Raw genomic sequence first — 16,188 nt, 5'->3', positions numbered from 1 at the left:
ATAATAATAATAATAATAATAAATATTAGATAGACATTAAAATTTATTATTTTTGACTAGTAGTTGATTAGTAATATTTAAATATGTGAGTTAAAAATATGTTAGATTATTATATTAAAAGAATTAACTTGATAATTAAAATGCTTATCAAAAATAATAAATTTTGTTAGTCCTTGAATTTTTTCTTATAATAATATTAACTTTGTCTGACTTTAACTTCAAAAAAAAAAGAATTTAGAAGTATTTTTGAATTATAATGTATCTTTTTCTTTTTATTCTAAGTGACTGTTAGAATCTTTCATTTATAGATATTTTTAAAATTAATTGTGGTGCTAGTTATCCTAGTTATGGTAATATTGTTCGTTTTGCTTGCGTTATTAGAAATTGTAATGAGTGTTGACAGGAGAAATGCTCGAGAATAATAGTATTTTTAAAGAAGAATTGTTTGTTATTTGGAGAAATTATCTCTTAATTTAGAATGTGGGTCAACGAAATATTATTCATTTATTTGTGAGAGGAATTGTATAAAGAGGCATTTAATCTTATTACTAATTATTAAGATAATTTTGAGTTTATTGATCCGTAGGTATTTCAAATAAAAAATATCATACATTAAAATTGACAAATTGACTTTCGTTTGATTATAAAATATGCAAATACAGTGACGAATAACATAACAAAAATAATAATAAAATTACAACTCTATTAAATAAAACTTTTTTCTTTTCAGAGTGTGAAAATAATTTTAAGTAAAACTGCTCCTAAAAACATAAAAAAAAGTAAACGGACTTCAATAATATAATGGTTACAATTCCGTGGAAGAAATTTTATAGTATAACTAGCCAGAATAATTGAATAAAAGTGAGTTGGATTGAATTTTAAAAATTTTTTTAATCCTTTTTATAAAATTTTTTAATAAAAACAATAATTAATTTTATATATATATATATATATAAAAATATAAGGAGTAATTCTTAAAAATAATTTCTTAAAATTTTGTTTTTGTAAAAGGATAACATATTACTTATTTGAATTAAAAGGAAAAGGTACTTTAGAAAAAATATAAGTCGATTACTAAGCTACTTCGTTTATTTCACATCATTTTCAATGCTTAATAGTTTTTTTGCTCATGATATTTTATTCCTTAGCTTCTCATGTTTTTTCAGCAAAAGAAAATAACTTAAAAATCATTGTGTAGACTAAGTTTATTTTTCAGTTTCGTTTTATTCTGTATTATTTTTTATTTTAAAAATATTATTTACATATTAAAATAAATTATATATTTATGTATATATATATATAGTTTAATTTATTTTTAATAAATATTTTATATTTTAATATTAATATATATGTTATCTCAGTAAATAATTTTAATGGTTAATTTTAATAAACACTTAATATAATTGTTTTTATTTTCATTCTTGTTACATTAGATTTAAGTCATTTTGATAATTATTATGTAAATATTTCTTTGGTCAACTTAAAAGCCGTATTAGTGAAAATTTTAATCAAACGATATGATCGAATTATAATTTTATTCAGAAATATTTTTGCTATTTTAAATTTAGAATTTATCTAAACAAAAATTGTAGAAAAAATGAGTTGGAAACACAATGTTGTCATCCTCCTTCTATTCCAATTGTCTAAACTTACATAATAATGTTTAACAAATGTTTAATATATCCTAGCTAGCTAGTGAAATTTAGCATTCTAAAACTATTAGCTTGACCATTATTATATCCGAAAAAGTTACCTTAGAAAAGTCGTTAGAATAAAAAAAGTGAATATAATTTTCAAGCTTAATGATGATTGATGAGCAGCAATTTGATTAAGAAAATGGAGAAAGAATCGAAGACACAACAAACTGAGAAAGATGGCGTTGAGGACAGTGCAAAGGGTTGAATATTTAAATGGAAGGGTTGACTTGGAGTAGGAATGCCAGCTGGCTGACCAATGGGCTTTCGATACCCGCAGTAGCGCCGTTACGGGCTTACGGTATATATACATATGCACATACTCATCCTCTACATATAAAATATTAAATCAAATAGTAAATAAAAAATAAATTATTCGTAAACTAAAATAATAACATATATATTTTATAAAAATTATAAAATTAATAATAATTAAATTTTTACTTTATCACATTATTAATTTATTTATTTTAGAAGATCTAACTTCTAAAATATTATTTTAGAATTCAATTTGATTCTCAATAAGCATTAAACAATGCATGTATCAAGATTATTTAAGCATATATAGCGTATTATTTAATAAAAAATCTTTAAAATTTTTCATAACCTAAATAGTAACTCTTTAAATATATTGGTATATTATTAAGTACTAATGCTCTTATTAAATTTTTTTATGTATTAAATATATAAATAAAAATTAAAAATAAAATTATTAAAATAATTAGTTATTTACAACTTAAGTAAAAACTTATGAATGGATAGCGTTGGTCAATACTCAATATGGTCACCCATTACTGCTCGTAAATACGTTACCGCGTTACCTATTAAAGAAAAGAAAAGAAATTGCTTGCAACATTAAATGAACGAAGATCCATAGCTGTCTGAGGCATTTGCTAAAACCAATGAGATGCCAAGATCAACACCTTACAGATAGGAATAGAGCCATTCCCTTGCATGTGTAATGTTCCTCTGCTTAATGCTTAATTAGTAATCAATAATTAACAATAATGAGTAATTAAATGACGTGGATATGCCGTAGGAAAGAAATAAAAAAGTGTTGCTAGTTTATGCAACTTGATTACTTGATAGAACAAAAACAAAAACAGAGGGTTGTAAAGAGGGGGAAGAAAGAAACACATGAAGGAAGCAAGGAAGCAATTTGTGAGAGCGTTGACTTCAACACAAATAATGTGAACTCAAAATAAAAAGTCGCGTGAGAAAATGAAGCATATACTTGAGATACCAGCGTTGATTCTGGACTCTGCTGGGAGTGTATGTCTCTCCTCTTATCTTATCTCTCTATATATATTATTAGTTTCCTTCAAAACCTCTTCCATCCCCAACATAGCTAGGCTTAACTTATCAGCTTATGCTTCTCTCTACTCTCTTACTCTCTGCTCCTTCAGCACAATTTTAGACAAGAATTGGAGGTAATCTTTCTAACCTTCCCTTCTCTCTCTATATGTGTAAAGGTGCGGCCTTTTTCTGATTGGTAAGTAGTATTAATGGGAGGCCCACTTTTTTAGCACTAAAAGTGAAGCACTTGTTTCTAGATTTTATTATAATATATCATTTCACCTTTTTCCACCATTGAAAATCAACCAACTGTTTTTTTTTATTATGCTCCAAGGGACTCTAATTTCTGCACTTGATTATTGTGTTTAACACAAACTGTTTTCATATTTGAGGCCAGAATATAACTTTCCATAACAAAATAGAGGGAAACAATGTTCTTGCTTTTCTATATAGGATGATTTCCTATACCTTCATGTGCCCTTTACAATATTCAATTTCTGGATTATTTTTTCAGCTTCCTCATGCTTCTGATGTTGTTAGTCTGTTCAATATAGGTCACTCATTAGATTCATATTCCTTATCTGCAAAATTGGCCCTCTCTCAGTTTTTCTCTCTTTATTGTTTTTGTTTTCTTATGGATTTGGTAGGGACAAGAAGAGAGGAATTTTTATTTTTGTGAGGTCATAGAATTGAGGAAAATGTTATTACTCTCTTAATTGCCTGCTAGGAAGTTTTCGTTTTCATGGTGTATACTCAAGTTGACTTGAATGCCACCTGTTTTTCTAAAAGTGGTTGGAAACTTGGAACCTTTTTTGTGAACATGTATGGGACCGGCTTTGCAAAATATCATTTTAGACTTTTCAACTTTGTGCTGCTGTTGACTATGAATAATATAATATACCCTTTTCTCTCCCAATTTATGATTATATTTTGTTTTTTAATACCAAAGTGAAGGGTAGTTTACCAATTCATTGCATCAGCATAAGAGTGATGAATGATCTACATCAGCTTCATTTTTTTAACCAACACTATAACATGTAATTCTTGCATATAACCTGTTTGATAAAGTGTCTAAAAGAAAATTAAACTTGCATCATTTTTCTCTCTTCTGCAGGAAACTTTGTAATTACATTTTGGAGAGTATCCAGAATCAGAATTAGAGATGGCAGGGCAACAATTAGGAGTGCTGAATGCACTCGATGTTGCAAAGACACAGTGGTACCATTTCACAGCAATTGTGATTGCTGGCATGGGATTTTTCACAGATGCCTATGATCTTTTCTGCATCTCCCTTGTCACCAAGTTGCTTGGGAGGATATACTACACAGATATAAAAGATCCAAAGCCTGGTGTTCTGCCTCCAAATGTGCAAGCTGCTGTGACAGGTGTCGCGCTATGCGGCACTCTAGCAGGCCAGCTTTTCTTTGGTTGGCTTGGTGACAAGATGGGAAGGAAGAGGGTCTATGGACTAACCCTCATGCTCATGGTGGTTTGTTCCATTGCCTCTGGCCTCTCTTTTGGATCCAGCGCGAAGGGTGTTATAGCAACCCTTTGTTTCTTCAGGTTCTGGCTTGGCTTTGGGATTGGTGGCGACTACCCTCTTTCGGCTACAATCATGTCTGAGTATGCCAATAAGAAGACAAGAGGAGCCTTCATTGCTGCAGTGTTTGCTATGCAAGGATTTGGGATCCTTGCTGGTGGAATTGTGGCCTTGATTGTCTCATCTTCATTTGACCATCACTACAAGGTCCCTACTTATAAAGAAAATCCACAAGCATCATTGGTGCTTCCTGCATTTGATTATGTTTGGCGCATCATCTTGATGTTTGGTGCTGTGCCGGCTGCTCTGACTTACTACTGGCGTATGAAGATGCCCGAGACGGCTCGTTACACAGCTCTTGTTGCCAAGAATGCTAAACAAGCCGCCTCGGACATGTCCAAGGTGCTACAAGTTGATCTTGAAGCTGAGGAGGAGAAGGTGAAAGAAATTACAGAGAGTCAAGGCCAAAAGTTTGGCTTGTTCAGCAAGGAATTTGCCAAGCGCCACGGCTTGCACTTGTTGGGAACCACAACCACTTGGTTCTTGTTGGACATTGCTTTCTACAGTCAGAATCTTTTCCAGAAGGACATTTTCAGTGCCATTGGATGGATCCCACCTTCCCAAAATATGAACGCAATCCATGAGGTTTATAGAATTGCAAGAGCACAAACACTCATTGCACTATGCAGTACTGTACCAGGGTACTGGTTTACAGTGGCCTTCATCGATTACATGGGACGGTTTGCCATCCAATTGATGGGTTTCATCTTCATGACAATCTTCATGTTCGCACTCGCCATACCATATGATCACTGGACTAAGAAAGAGAACAGAATTGGGTTTGTAGTGATGTACTCACTGACCTTCTTCTTCTCAAACTTTGGTCCCAACGCAACCACATTTGTTGTCCCAGCCGAGATTTTCCCAGCAAGATTGAGGTCTACTTGTCATGGAATCTCAGCAGCTGCAGGTAAAGCTGGAGCCATTGTAGGTGCATTCGGATTCTTGTATGCTTCGCAAAGCAAGGACCCGAAGAAGACTGACAAGGGATACCCAACTGGTATCGGTGTCAAGAACTCCCTCATTATGCTTGGTGTCATCAACTTCTTGGGAATTATATTCACCTTGTTGGTGCCAGAATCAAAGGGAAAATCACTGGAAGAATTGAGTGGGGAGAATGAAGATGAAGGTGCTGAGGCTATTGAGATGCAAGGATCTGCTAGGACAGTTCCAGTTTAATCAAAGTGTTTAAAAAGTATATGGTTTTTGTTGTAATGTGAAAATTTTAATTTCTGATATTCTCCACTGTAAGATGCAAAATAATTATGTAGATATTTGCTTTTGTGTGTGAACGTTTCAAATTCAAAGTCATTGAAGAGGGCTCATCATGTGTTTCAATCTTATTAATTGGTCTTTGAAATCTTCATATTCATATCTGTAATTGAATATATTGGAAGAAATTATTTTTCACAAGTTCCTCTGATTTCATAGGTGGTGTTAAGAAAATTTCAGCGATTTTTCATATCTTATGTATGCACTCCTTTCATTTTCATTTCCTTCACTCCATTTTGTGCAGTGGGACGTATGATACAGGCAAATATCATAATTCCTAAAACCATATATCATTCCACAAATAACAGACTAGAGTTGTTTACTAGAACAAGAAAAAATCAGTAATTAAATTATGTATAAAATGTGAGACGATATGACAAGAAACATAATATATGATGACTTTGATAGATGCAATATACTTGACCTTGGAAAGGCTTGCGTATTGTTGTGTGTATGAACTTCAAGAAGATTATTGCATCTAATAAGGAGCTAGCAGAAGACACAATTCTAGAACAAGATAAGAAGCTGCAAAAATTAAAGTACTAAAATATATAGAATCTGTTATCCTTTTCAAAGCCACAATTTCTCAGAAAGCCACTCTCACAACTACATTGCTTTCATTTTCAGAAGGCCAAAGCCACCAGCGAGTAGTTAAAGTTGCAATGTCCAATTACATGATCAGTGCTTCAACATGGTGTGGTTTAGTTCGGCACAAAATATTGGTAAACCAAAATTTTTTTTCCCTTTTCGTTTTCGGTTTTTTTTTTTTTAATATGTTAGATAAATTATCAAGCTCAAAATCAAAGGAGCAAGACAAATACATTATGAACTACAAAAACAAAATAAGAGTCAAAATCTGAATAAAAGAGTAAGGCATCTTTGGTTTGGCTATTAGAACCAAAAAATATAACAAAATATTTAACCTCAATGGAGAAACAAAAAGAAAAACAAATAGGCAATAGCTAGGAAATTAGGAATAATACCCATTCCATTTCCATGACAAGATAAGCATATAGGTATTTAGCCTTAACCAACTTTTTTTTATTGGTAGTATTTTTCTTTTCTTTTTAAGTAATATTTTTGGGTTTATAACTATATAACCTGTTAGCTGCCATATTCCACTCTTAAAACATGAAATATATCATACAGTCGTATGTAGTCTTAGTTAAAAGAAAATGATAAATAAACCCTTAACAATTTATACTTCGGATAGATTAGTCTTTAAAATAAAAAATGTACTAATAAAGTCATTTAATATAGTAGATGTGGATACACTACTTTTAAATTAATTCCTATAATTAAAATAAGATATTTTAATTTAAATTAACTTATCCATGTTTGTTATTCTAAAAAATTTTATTGGTACTCTTTTTTAAAGACTAATCTATTCTAAATATAAATTTTTAAGAATTTATTTATGTGTGTGAGGCAAATATAGGAAAAAGGCTACAGATCGAAAGAAATCATACAGTAATTAAGACTTAGTTTAATAAAAATTTTTAACAAAATATATGTAATTTTGAAAAACACATGCTCCCCCTTTTATATTTGATAAATCAAAACATAGTCATTCTAACAAAGGAGAAGAAAAAGAGTTGCATGTGATAAAGAGAAAGTGATATCCACTCTTATGAAAAAGAGAAAATTGCTGTTAAATTGCACTACTTATGAAAATCATAGAATTCCCAAGTAGGACTTATTACACTATGCCAAATTAAAAGGCACTGATCGAGAATTTGGAGCACACCAATAGAGTAGAGGAAAACATGGGTAGTGCAAAACCTTGGTGTAAGTCCCTTAATTCAAACTTTTTAAGTATTGCATTGGTTTCTTGATCATTATCCACTCTCTTGGTGTCAGAGCTCTCCAAGTCAAGCCAAATAGCATTTCCTCTAAATTGGTGAGTCTTTCATTCTTCTCCCGTTACACTAGTTAATACTTGATACACAACCTCACTTGCGCATGCTATAATTTCTTGAAAAGAAACTAACAATTTATAATTCATCAAAATGTGAACATTTAAAAAACAAAACTACCAATGTTATTTTGTCCTGGTATTCATAAATTTTGTTGTACAATCTCTATATAACCCTCATTTTGTCTTGTTCTCAGTTTTGCGTGTATTTGACAACTATATAGTTTCTCACCTAACGTTAGTCATATGTTAAACAACAATACTATTTGTATATTAAAATTAATTATTATGTAATTTTATATAAATACATATATAATTTAATTTATTTTTTATGTGTATTTTATATTAATAATTAATTTTGATAGTTAATTTTAATATACATCTAATATAATTGTATATTAAATAAACTAGCAATAAAAAATAAAAAGAAGCAGATAGAAATAGAAAAAAATAATAATATCATTTTTTATTTTTACAAATCATCATCATCATCATCACTCTTCCATTAGTGTTGTTCTTCATGTGGGTCATGTTATAGTAGTAATGGGGTTGTAGTAGTCATCGTTCATCTGGGTCGTTGCAACATGAGTCATGCACCAAACTCTTCATTCTATATAAACTATTTCATCACTTTTTAGAAACTTTCTCCCGTAATCATGATCCAATTGAAAGTTTTTGATTGCCTAACCGTTGGAAAAGATTGTTGGTTTTTCTTTCTCTTTTGTAAGATCCAATCCTAATTTTTTGAGTGTTTCCTTGTATCTTCGTATTATTATTTTAATCATATTTTTTTGGGTTAATTGAAGTGAGAGAAAACAGTCACAAAATTTTTTTTTATTTTTTTATATAAAATAACATATTTTAAATAAAAGTTTTTCATTCATTCACGTTAGATCGGCTTAAAATTTAGACTGTAGGTTACCTCATCTTATTCTTCATTCTGGATGGTGGAGATGTTGATTGGAATTCTATAATAAAAAAAAATAGCTTCGAACGATAATGTGTTGAAACATATTATTGGAGAGACACATGCTCGGATCCTTAAGATTAAACTAGAACAGTTGTATGATTAGAAAACTGGGAATAACAAGATGTTTTTGATTAATCAGTTGTTGGCTTTAAAATATACAGACGGGATATCAATGACAGATTACTTGAATAACTTCCAAGGAATAATGAATCAGTTATATTCCATGGGTATCAAGTTTGATGAAGAGGTTCAAAAATTGATACTTCTTGGCTCTTTATTAGAATCATGAGATATTCTCAAAATTTCATTGTCCAATTCTGCTCCTGATAGTGTAATCTCTATGGATCTTATCAAGAGCAGTGTTTTGAAAGAAGAAATGAGAAGAAAGTCACAAGGTACATCATCTGCAGATTCAGATGTTCTGGTTTTCGAGTTTAGAGAAAGAAACAAAAGTCGAGGTTCTAAAAGTAAAGATCAAAGTAGAAGCAAATCCCGAGGAATGTATACAAATATTGAGTGTCATCATTGTGGTCAAAAGGGACATGTGAAAAAATTATGTTGGCAACTAAAGATGGAAAAAGTCAAGGCAAGTAAAGACAAGAGCACAAATAAAGATGACGATAGCAATGAAGATAATGTCAATGTAACTCATGATAATTTTCTTCTTGTTGAGGAATTTAAATCTGTTAACCTTGTTGATAATAGCATCCGTTGGGTGATTGACAGTGGTGCTTCTATTAATGTTACATTTAGGAGGAATTTATTTACGTCTTATACTCCTGGTAATTTTGGTGATGTAAAAATGGATCATCAAGGTATTACAAAATGTGCCAGTGTTAGACAAATTTGCTTAGAAACTTCCAATGGTACCAAATTAATTTTGAAGCATGTGAAACATGTTCCAGAAATTCGGTTGAACTTACTTTCTGTTGGTAAGTTATCTGATAAATACTTGGATAACTCATTCTCTCGTAATAGTTGGAAGCTCACCAAATATTTCATGGTTGTTGCTAGAAGTACACGGCATTCTACTCTTTATTTAACTCATGCAAAGATTGTAAAAGATGTTAATGCTGTTGAGTTTATTGATGAAACTTACTTATGGCATAAAAAAATGTTATATGAGTGAGAAAGGCATGAATATGTTATCCAAGAGTAATTTTTTATCTGGTTACAAGGTTGCTTTGTAAAAATGCAACCATCGCTTTGCTGGAAAACAAAACAAGATTTCTTTCGAGAGCCATCCACCTTCAAAGAAGCCAAAAATACTTGACTTGGTGCATTCTTAGGTATGTGGGCCGATGAAGACAAGAATACTTAAAGGGTCTATCTATTTTGTAACCTTTATTGATGATCATTCTAGAAAATTATGGGTTTCACTTTGAAGAACAAAGATCAAGTTTTGAATGTGTTTAAGAAATTTCAAGCTTTTGTTAAAAGAGAAATTAGAAAGAAGTTGAAATGCATTCATATTGACAATTATGGTGAGTACTCAGCTCTATTTGATGCTTATGTAAAGAGCATAGCATAAAACATTAGAAGACTTCTCCAAAGACTCCTTAGTTGAATGGCCTGTATGAAAGGATGAACAGAACATTGGTTGAAAGAGTTAGATATTTATTGTCACAGTCTGGATTGACAAAATTCTCTTGGGGGTGAAGCTTTGAGCACTATTGTTCATGTCTTGAACCAGACACCATGTGTTCCCTTGTAATTTGAAGTGTCAGAAAAAGTATAGTCACATAAAGATGTTTCTCATGATCATTTAAGAGTCTTTGGATGCAAAAATTTTTTTTATATTCCCAAAGATGAGATATCTAAATTTGATATAAAGACTAGGTAATGTATTTTTATTGGCTATGGCATGGATGAGTTTGGTTACAAGTTTTATGATCCTGTTAACAAGAAGATTATTTAAAGTAGAGATGTTATCTTTGTTGAAGACCAAACATTTAAGGTTATTGATAATGCAGATAAGCCAATGGTTCAACCTAATGATGATTTTTTTGATTTGGATATTACTCTCTCCATGCCTGTGGTAGAAGATGGTAGAGTTAAAGCTCATAATAATGAGCATGATACAGGTGCAAGTGAAGATAAAATAGTTGATCCAATACTTGATGAAGTTTGGTGATAATGAGCATGATACAAATGCACTCAAAAGGTCTACAAGAGAAAAGAAGCCTGATCCACGGAAACTTGTCCCTCAACAAATTTTTCTTCGGCAAGTATACCGAATTTTTCGTCAAGTAAAAACTCACAATAGAGTGAGTTCGAATCCACAGGGATTAACGGACTAAGCAATCAATGGTTAATTGATTATCCTAGTTAGACGAATCAAATTTGGAGTGATGAACAACAGGAAAATGTAAGTGGCATAAAAGTAAAGAAATGCAATAAATTGCAGAAAAGTAAATGGCAAGAAAAGTAAATGTAAGAAATAAAAATAAAATGAACATTGGGATCAAGAGATATTGCAATCCTCCGGATCAAGTTCATTCTCATCTCTTCCTCAATCAATGCATTCATTGATCTCCTTAGCAATCTTAAGTGATTGGATCCCAATTCCTTGGCAATCCAATCTCTCTAAGCTTGAACAATTTTCCAATTCCTTGATTTAATTTCTCATGGAAACAGATGAAGTTTAGTCACTGATTATACCACACACATTCATAGATCAAAGTATTGGGAGGATTACATGTCACTATATCCGCCCAACCCCCAACCTAATCCAATGTGAGAGAGCATTTCTAGCACGATCTCCTCATTTCTCTTCCAAGGTTCCGCGGAGATCCAATTATGGAGAGCTTCTCTTCCAAGATAGCTAACCAATTGGATGAAGATCGAAAGCTCTCTAGTAAAATCAAGAGAAAAGAAAGAAGAAGAAGAATAAGAACTACAATTGATCCATTGAATCACAATAGAGCTCTCTAACCCAATGAAAAGAGTTAGTTGATCATTGCTCTACCAAAATAGAAAAGAAAGAAAGTGCAAAAAAGTAAAGATGAATATTAAAACTAACATTGAAACTTCCAAATTCATAAATGAAAAGTACAAAGAAAAGAAAGAGAAGGAAAAGTGTATGAGGGAAGGGAGTCCGAAGACCCCTCTTCAATCCCCTGGATTCAATGTTCTTTGAATGTACAAACTAAGGCCTTTATATAGGCTCTCCTAAATTACAAAATGAAATTAAAAGCAAGTTACAATTAAATGAAAATTCCTATTCTAGATGCTTCTTGTGACCTTGATTGGTTGACACTTGTGGGCTTGATTCCTTGAGGTTGGGTGGTCCTTAAAAGAGAAGTGAATCAAATTGAGGTCCAGGGTGACTTGGCTTTATTGCTTCCGTTAGCCACATTAACGCTACAAGTGTGGCGTTAGTGCTGAAGTTAGTGTGGCTAACATCACACATGCTACCCAGTTGGTGTTTTTGGGGCTTAAAAGATGCCTCTTGTTTGTGCTCCAATTTCATGCCCACTATAAACTATTATATATATTTGAAAAGCTCTGAATGTCAGCTTTCTAATTCAACTGAAATCACCTCAATTGGACCTCTGTAACTCAAGTTATGCTCCTTTAAAGTGGACAAGGTCACTGGCATAGTCGCTAGCGTTACTGAAAAACGTGTCACGATCATGCTAGCGATCAGGAGCTTAGTATTGCCAGGTTATGGAGCTCAAACTTAATGTCCATCCTATACTATTATATAATGTTGGAAAGCTCTGGATGTCTACTTTCCGACGCTTTTGGAAGCGCATCATTTGGAGCTCTACAGCTCGAGTTACACTTCTTGGAAGGTGAAGAGGTCAGTTGGCCTTACTACAGGTTGATACCATGTTCATCTTTGCACTTTCGGGGCAGGTTTTCTCCCTCAAATTTAGTGTCCACCATGTAGTGCCATATATGCTTGGAAAGCTCTGGAATCCTACTTTCCAGTTCTTTTGGATTCACCTCATTGGAGTTTTGTGGCTCAAGTTATTCTTGTTTGAAGAAGGCATGGTCAGGCTGCCAGGTGAGACTTTTGCCCACATTAGTGTAACTAACGTGGCCATTAACATGGGTCTTCCTTTGCTTCGCTAGCATTAGTGGCGTTCACCTTTTCCATTAATGTTGGCATCTCTCTTTCCTTCCACGTTAGTTCCCACGTTAATGTAACTAACGTGGGTCTTCTTGCTTCACAAACATTAGTGGCACTCACTTTTTTCACTAACGTTAGCATTTCTCTTTCCTTCCACATTAGTTCCCACGTTAATGTAACTAACGTGGAAGCTAATGTGGGTCTTCTTGTCCTTCGCTAACGTTAGTGGTGCTTACTTTTACCACTAACGTTCCATGCTCTCCTTCTTCAAAATTAATGCCATTAACTTTTTCACTAACGTTGGGGCTTCTCTTTTCCTCCACGTTAATGGCCACGTTAGTGGCAATAACGTAGACACTAACGTGGCTCTTCTCTGCTTCTTGTTACCTGAAATCAATCAAACAAAGTGCATCAAAGTCTTGCTCTTAATCATGGGATCATGCATCATCCAATTTATCATTCAATTCATGCATAATTCTCATGAAATCATTCAAAATTCACAATGTTTGCTTGAATCATGGTATGATTGCATTTTCAACCAAATACTTGCTTATTTCCTAAGAAAATGCATGAAACCAACCTAAAGCATACAAAAATGGCTAGTAAAACTAGCCAAGATTCTCTGGCATCACAACACCAAACTTAAATCTTGCTTGTCCCCAAGCAAGAAAAGAACTATGCACAAAGAATTCTCTTAATTGGAATGTATTGAAGAATTGCTTATGATGCCTTAGTGGGTGAAGTGAATAAGTGACAGTGGGGTGAACTCTAATTTGTATGCTTATGCAAGGATTCCAGTGCTAATTAGTCCTCACATTTTGGAAGTCTTAGATCTTAGGACTTTCATTCAAATGATATTATGGAATCCTCTTTATAGATTGTCACCTTGAAGCAGCACTTATTTTCTAGCATTTTTCTTTTCTTTTTGTATCTTGGCCTCAACCCTAGGTGTCATGTATCAAAGCGGCTTTTTAAGATAAGCTTTCAATCAATACTCCCAAACCAGTTGGTCTAAGGTATTAGGTGTTGAAGCACCCCTTAGGATTTACTTGCTCATGCCTCTCTGTTTGATACAAATCCACCACAAGCATTTAACTAGGACAATAACTCTTTGAGTTCTTGTTTCTTTCTTTTTCTTCCTAGTAATTGATGCTCAGAGCCTTGGGCTTTTTCTTTGTTTTTTTTCTTTTATTTTCTTTTGTTACTGCTTCTTGGATCAATAGATGTTTGAGAAATTCTATAATACTTCTCTAAACTTCATTTCCTGTCTATGAGCTCCCATGCAAGTTTTCACAAACATGCAACCTCAATACACAATCATACAATCAGAACCTCCACTCCTCTTAATCTTTTGCTTGCCCCATGATTTATAAAACTCTTCAACATTTTCCTTTCAAAAGCATGATTTCTTTGTTGCATTCTTAAAGATATTGGGTGCAAGTAAAACTCAAGATGATAATCATGATATCATAGCAACATGTTACAAATCAAATATCAAATTATGCTTATTCATAAGGAGTAATCACACATGCATACAAAGAAAATATAAGATAATCATGCAATTTAAAGTGCTGGAAATAAGTAAGAGGAAAAAGGAATTTTACCACCTTGTAGTCATCTTCATTGTTGTTGCCCTTTTCCTCCTATTCTTCCCCTTCCCACACCAAACTTAGAATGCTTGCTTATACTTAAGCAACAATTAAAATAGTGGTGATGGAGTCTATGATGGATCATGAATGTCTTAGAATGAAGTGTGAGTATGCATGTGTTTCAGCAAGCAAGATTAAGGATACAATAAAGGCACAAAAGATACAAACAGTGACATTTTGATTGCATTAATAAGTGGTGTGCGTGGTACCTTGCGTGAAAGATAAGTGGCAACACCAAACTTAGTGTGACACTCTCAATTTAAAATGTTGCAAGTACCCAGTGAAGATTGAAAATCAAATTGTTGCATGGCAACACCAAACTTAGAATCTAATCATATGCCAAATTATTGAAAGTAAACTAAGCAAAGCAAGGAAATGTTACCTACGGTTGGGTTGTCTCCCAACAAGTGCTCTTTTAATGTCATTAGCTTGACATGTTGTTCATGACTTTCTTCCTCTTCTTCCAGTTTGTTAAGAGGAATGACCTCAAGAGGAAAGAGGAGCCAATTAATGCCCCTTGTTTTGAGTGCCTCTCCCCAGCAAGCTTTCTTTTGTTGTTAGCTTGAGTAAACGTGCTTGTTGGGGTAGGGGTGGGATGGCTTTTGGTTGACCTTTTCTTCTTCATGGATATTGTCCTTATTTTCTTGGTTACCATCCTCTTTTTAGTTCTCATGTTGATTGCCTTCACCACTTTGATTTCAGGACTTGGGTGTTGTATGATGGTTGGAGCATCCTCTTCATCAAGTGCTTCTTGAATTGGTGGTTCAATGAACTCACCCTCTATGCAACTCTCTGTTTCATTGGAGTGTGGGCTCCCTTGATTGACTTCCTCCCTTTCTTCTACATGATGTTGCATTGAGTCTTTTGGGAGTGAGTTTGCATGTTCCTTTGTCACCACTAGTAACCTCTATGGGTATGGAGCCTTAAGCTTATATATTCTCACAGCCTCCTCTTTTTTCATATGAATCTCACTTGGTATGGCTGCCTCTTTTTCTTGTTCTTCTGATTCCTCCCTTGTTCTTGACCGTTGAATGAACTCCTCTATTTCTGGAGAGCGTGAAGTGGTCTCTCTTTGTGATCTCAGCTCTTCAATGAATTGTTCTTCAGAATAGAGTTGTGCATTCTGTCTCAATTTTTCTTCATGGTCTCTTTTTGCTATTTTCTCCTCTTCGATTGTCTTTATTATTTCTTTAAGGAGGAGTTCTATCCTAGTGAGTCTATCTTCTTCTCTCCTTTTTTTGAGTTCTTCAATGATGAGTTCCATCCTAGCAAGTCTATCTAAAGGAGATTGGGTAGGTTGTAATGATTGGTTGGGGTTGGCTTGTGAATGGAATTGGTTGTTTTGTGGTTGTGTGTTCTGAAAGTGGTATGACTCTTGTGGGTAGTGGATTGAGTTTTATGGATGGTAAAATGAATTGTATTGATTTGGGATAGACTTTTGTGCTAAAGCATACTCAAATGATGAAGAATTTAGGCATCTGAAACTTGGAGGTGAGGTTGTATAATTGAGAGGTGATGGCTCTTGATGAATGGGGTATGAATGAGTGAAATCTCTTTGATTTTGATCTTTCCAGCCACAACTTGAGTAGTGATCAATTTCACCAAAATATGGACTATTTTGTGGCTCTGGAAAGTACCCCATTTCATGTTCTTGATACTCCCACCCACCATGAGCATAGTAAAGTGAATCATTCTATGGTGGTGGGGAGTTTCC

The 16,188-nt window shown here is 33.3% G+C and overlaps 1 protein-coding gene across 2 annotated transcripts; it reads left to right on the top strand.

Annotated features, from left to right (window-relative positions):
- Nucleotides 1-2,521: 2,521 nt before the first annotated feature.
- On the top strand, nt 2,522-6,003 carry LOC112711277 (low affinity inorganic phosphate transporter 1). Of its 2 annotated transcripts, none has more exons than XM_025763888.3 (2): nt 2,522-2,966; nt 4,105-6,003. In XM_025763888.3, the coding sequence occupies exon 2, from the start codon at nt 4,153-4,155 to the stop codon at nt 5,767-5,769; it is 1,617 nt and encodes a 538-aa protein (XP_025619673.1). In that variant the 5' UTR covers nt 2,522-2,966; nt 4,105-4,152; the 3' UTR covers nt 5,770-6,003. The 2 variants fall into 2 exon arrangements, with proteins under 2 accessions (XP_025619673.1, XP_025619672.1); XM_025763887.3 differs by having other exon boundaries at nt 2,556-3,124.
- Nucleotides 6,004-16,188: the final 10,185 nt, after the last annotated feature.

The sequence above is a fragment of the Arachis hypogaea genome, chromosome 9, assembly GCF_003086295.3.
Source record: "Arachis hypogaea cultivar Tifrunner chromosome 9, arahy.Tifrunner.gnm2.J5K5, whole genome shotgun sequence".
Classification (NCBI taxonomy): Eukaryota; Viridiplantae; Streptophyta; class Magnoliopsida; order Fabales; family Fabaceae; genus Arachis; species Arachis hypogaea.
The sequence above is the reverse complement of the archived record's forward strand: the minus strand, read 5'-3'. Positions and strand labels throughout refer to the sequence as shown.

Bases quoted from the DNA above. Each gene is read 5' to 3' on its own strand.
- LOC112711277 (XM_025763888.3), top strand. From the start codon at position 4,153: ATGGCAGGGCAACAATTAGGAGTGCTGAATGCACTCGATGTTGCAAAG.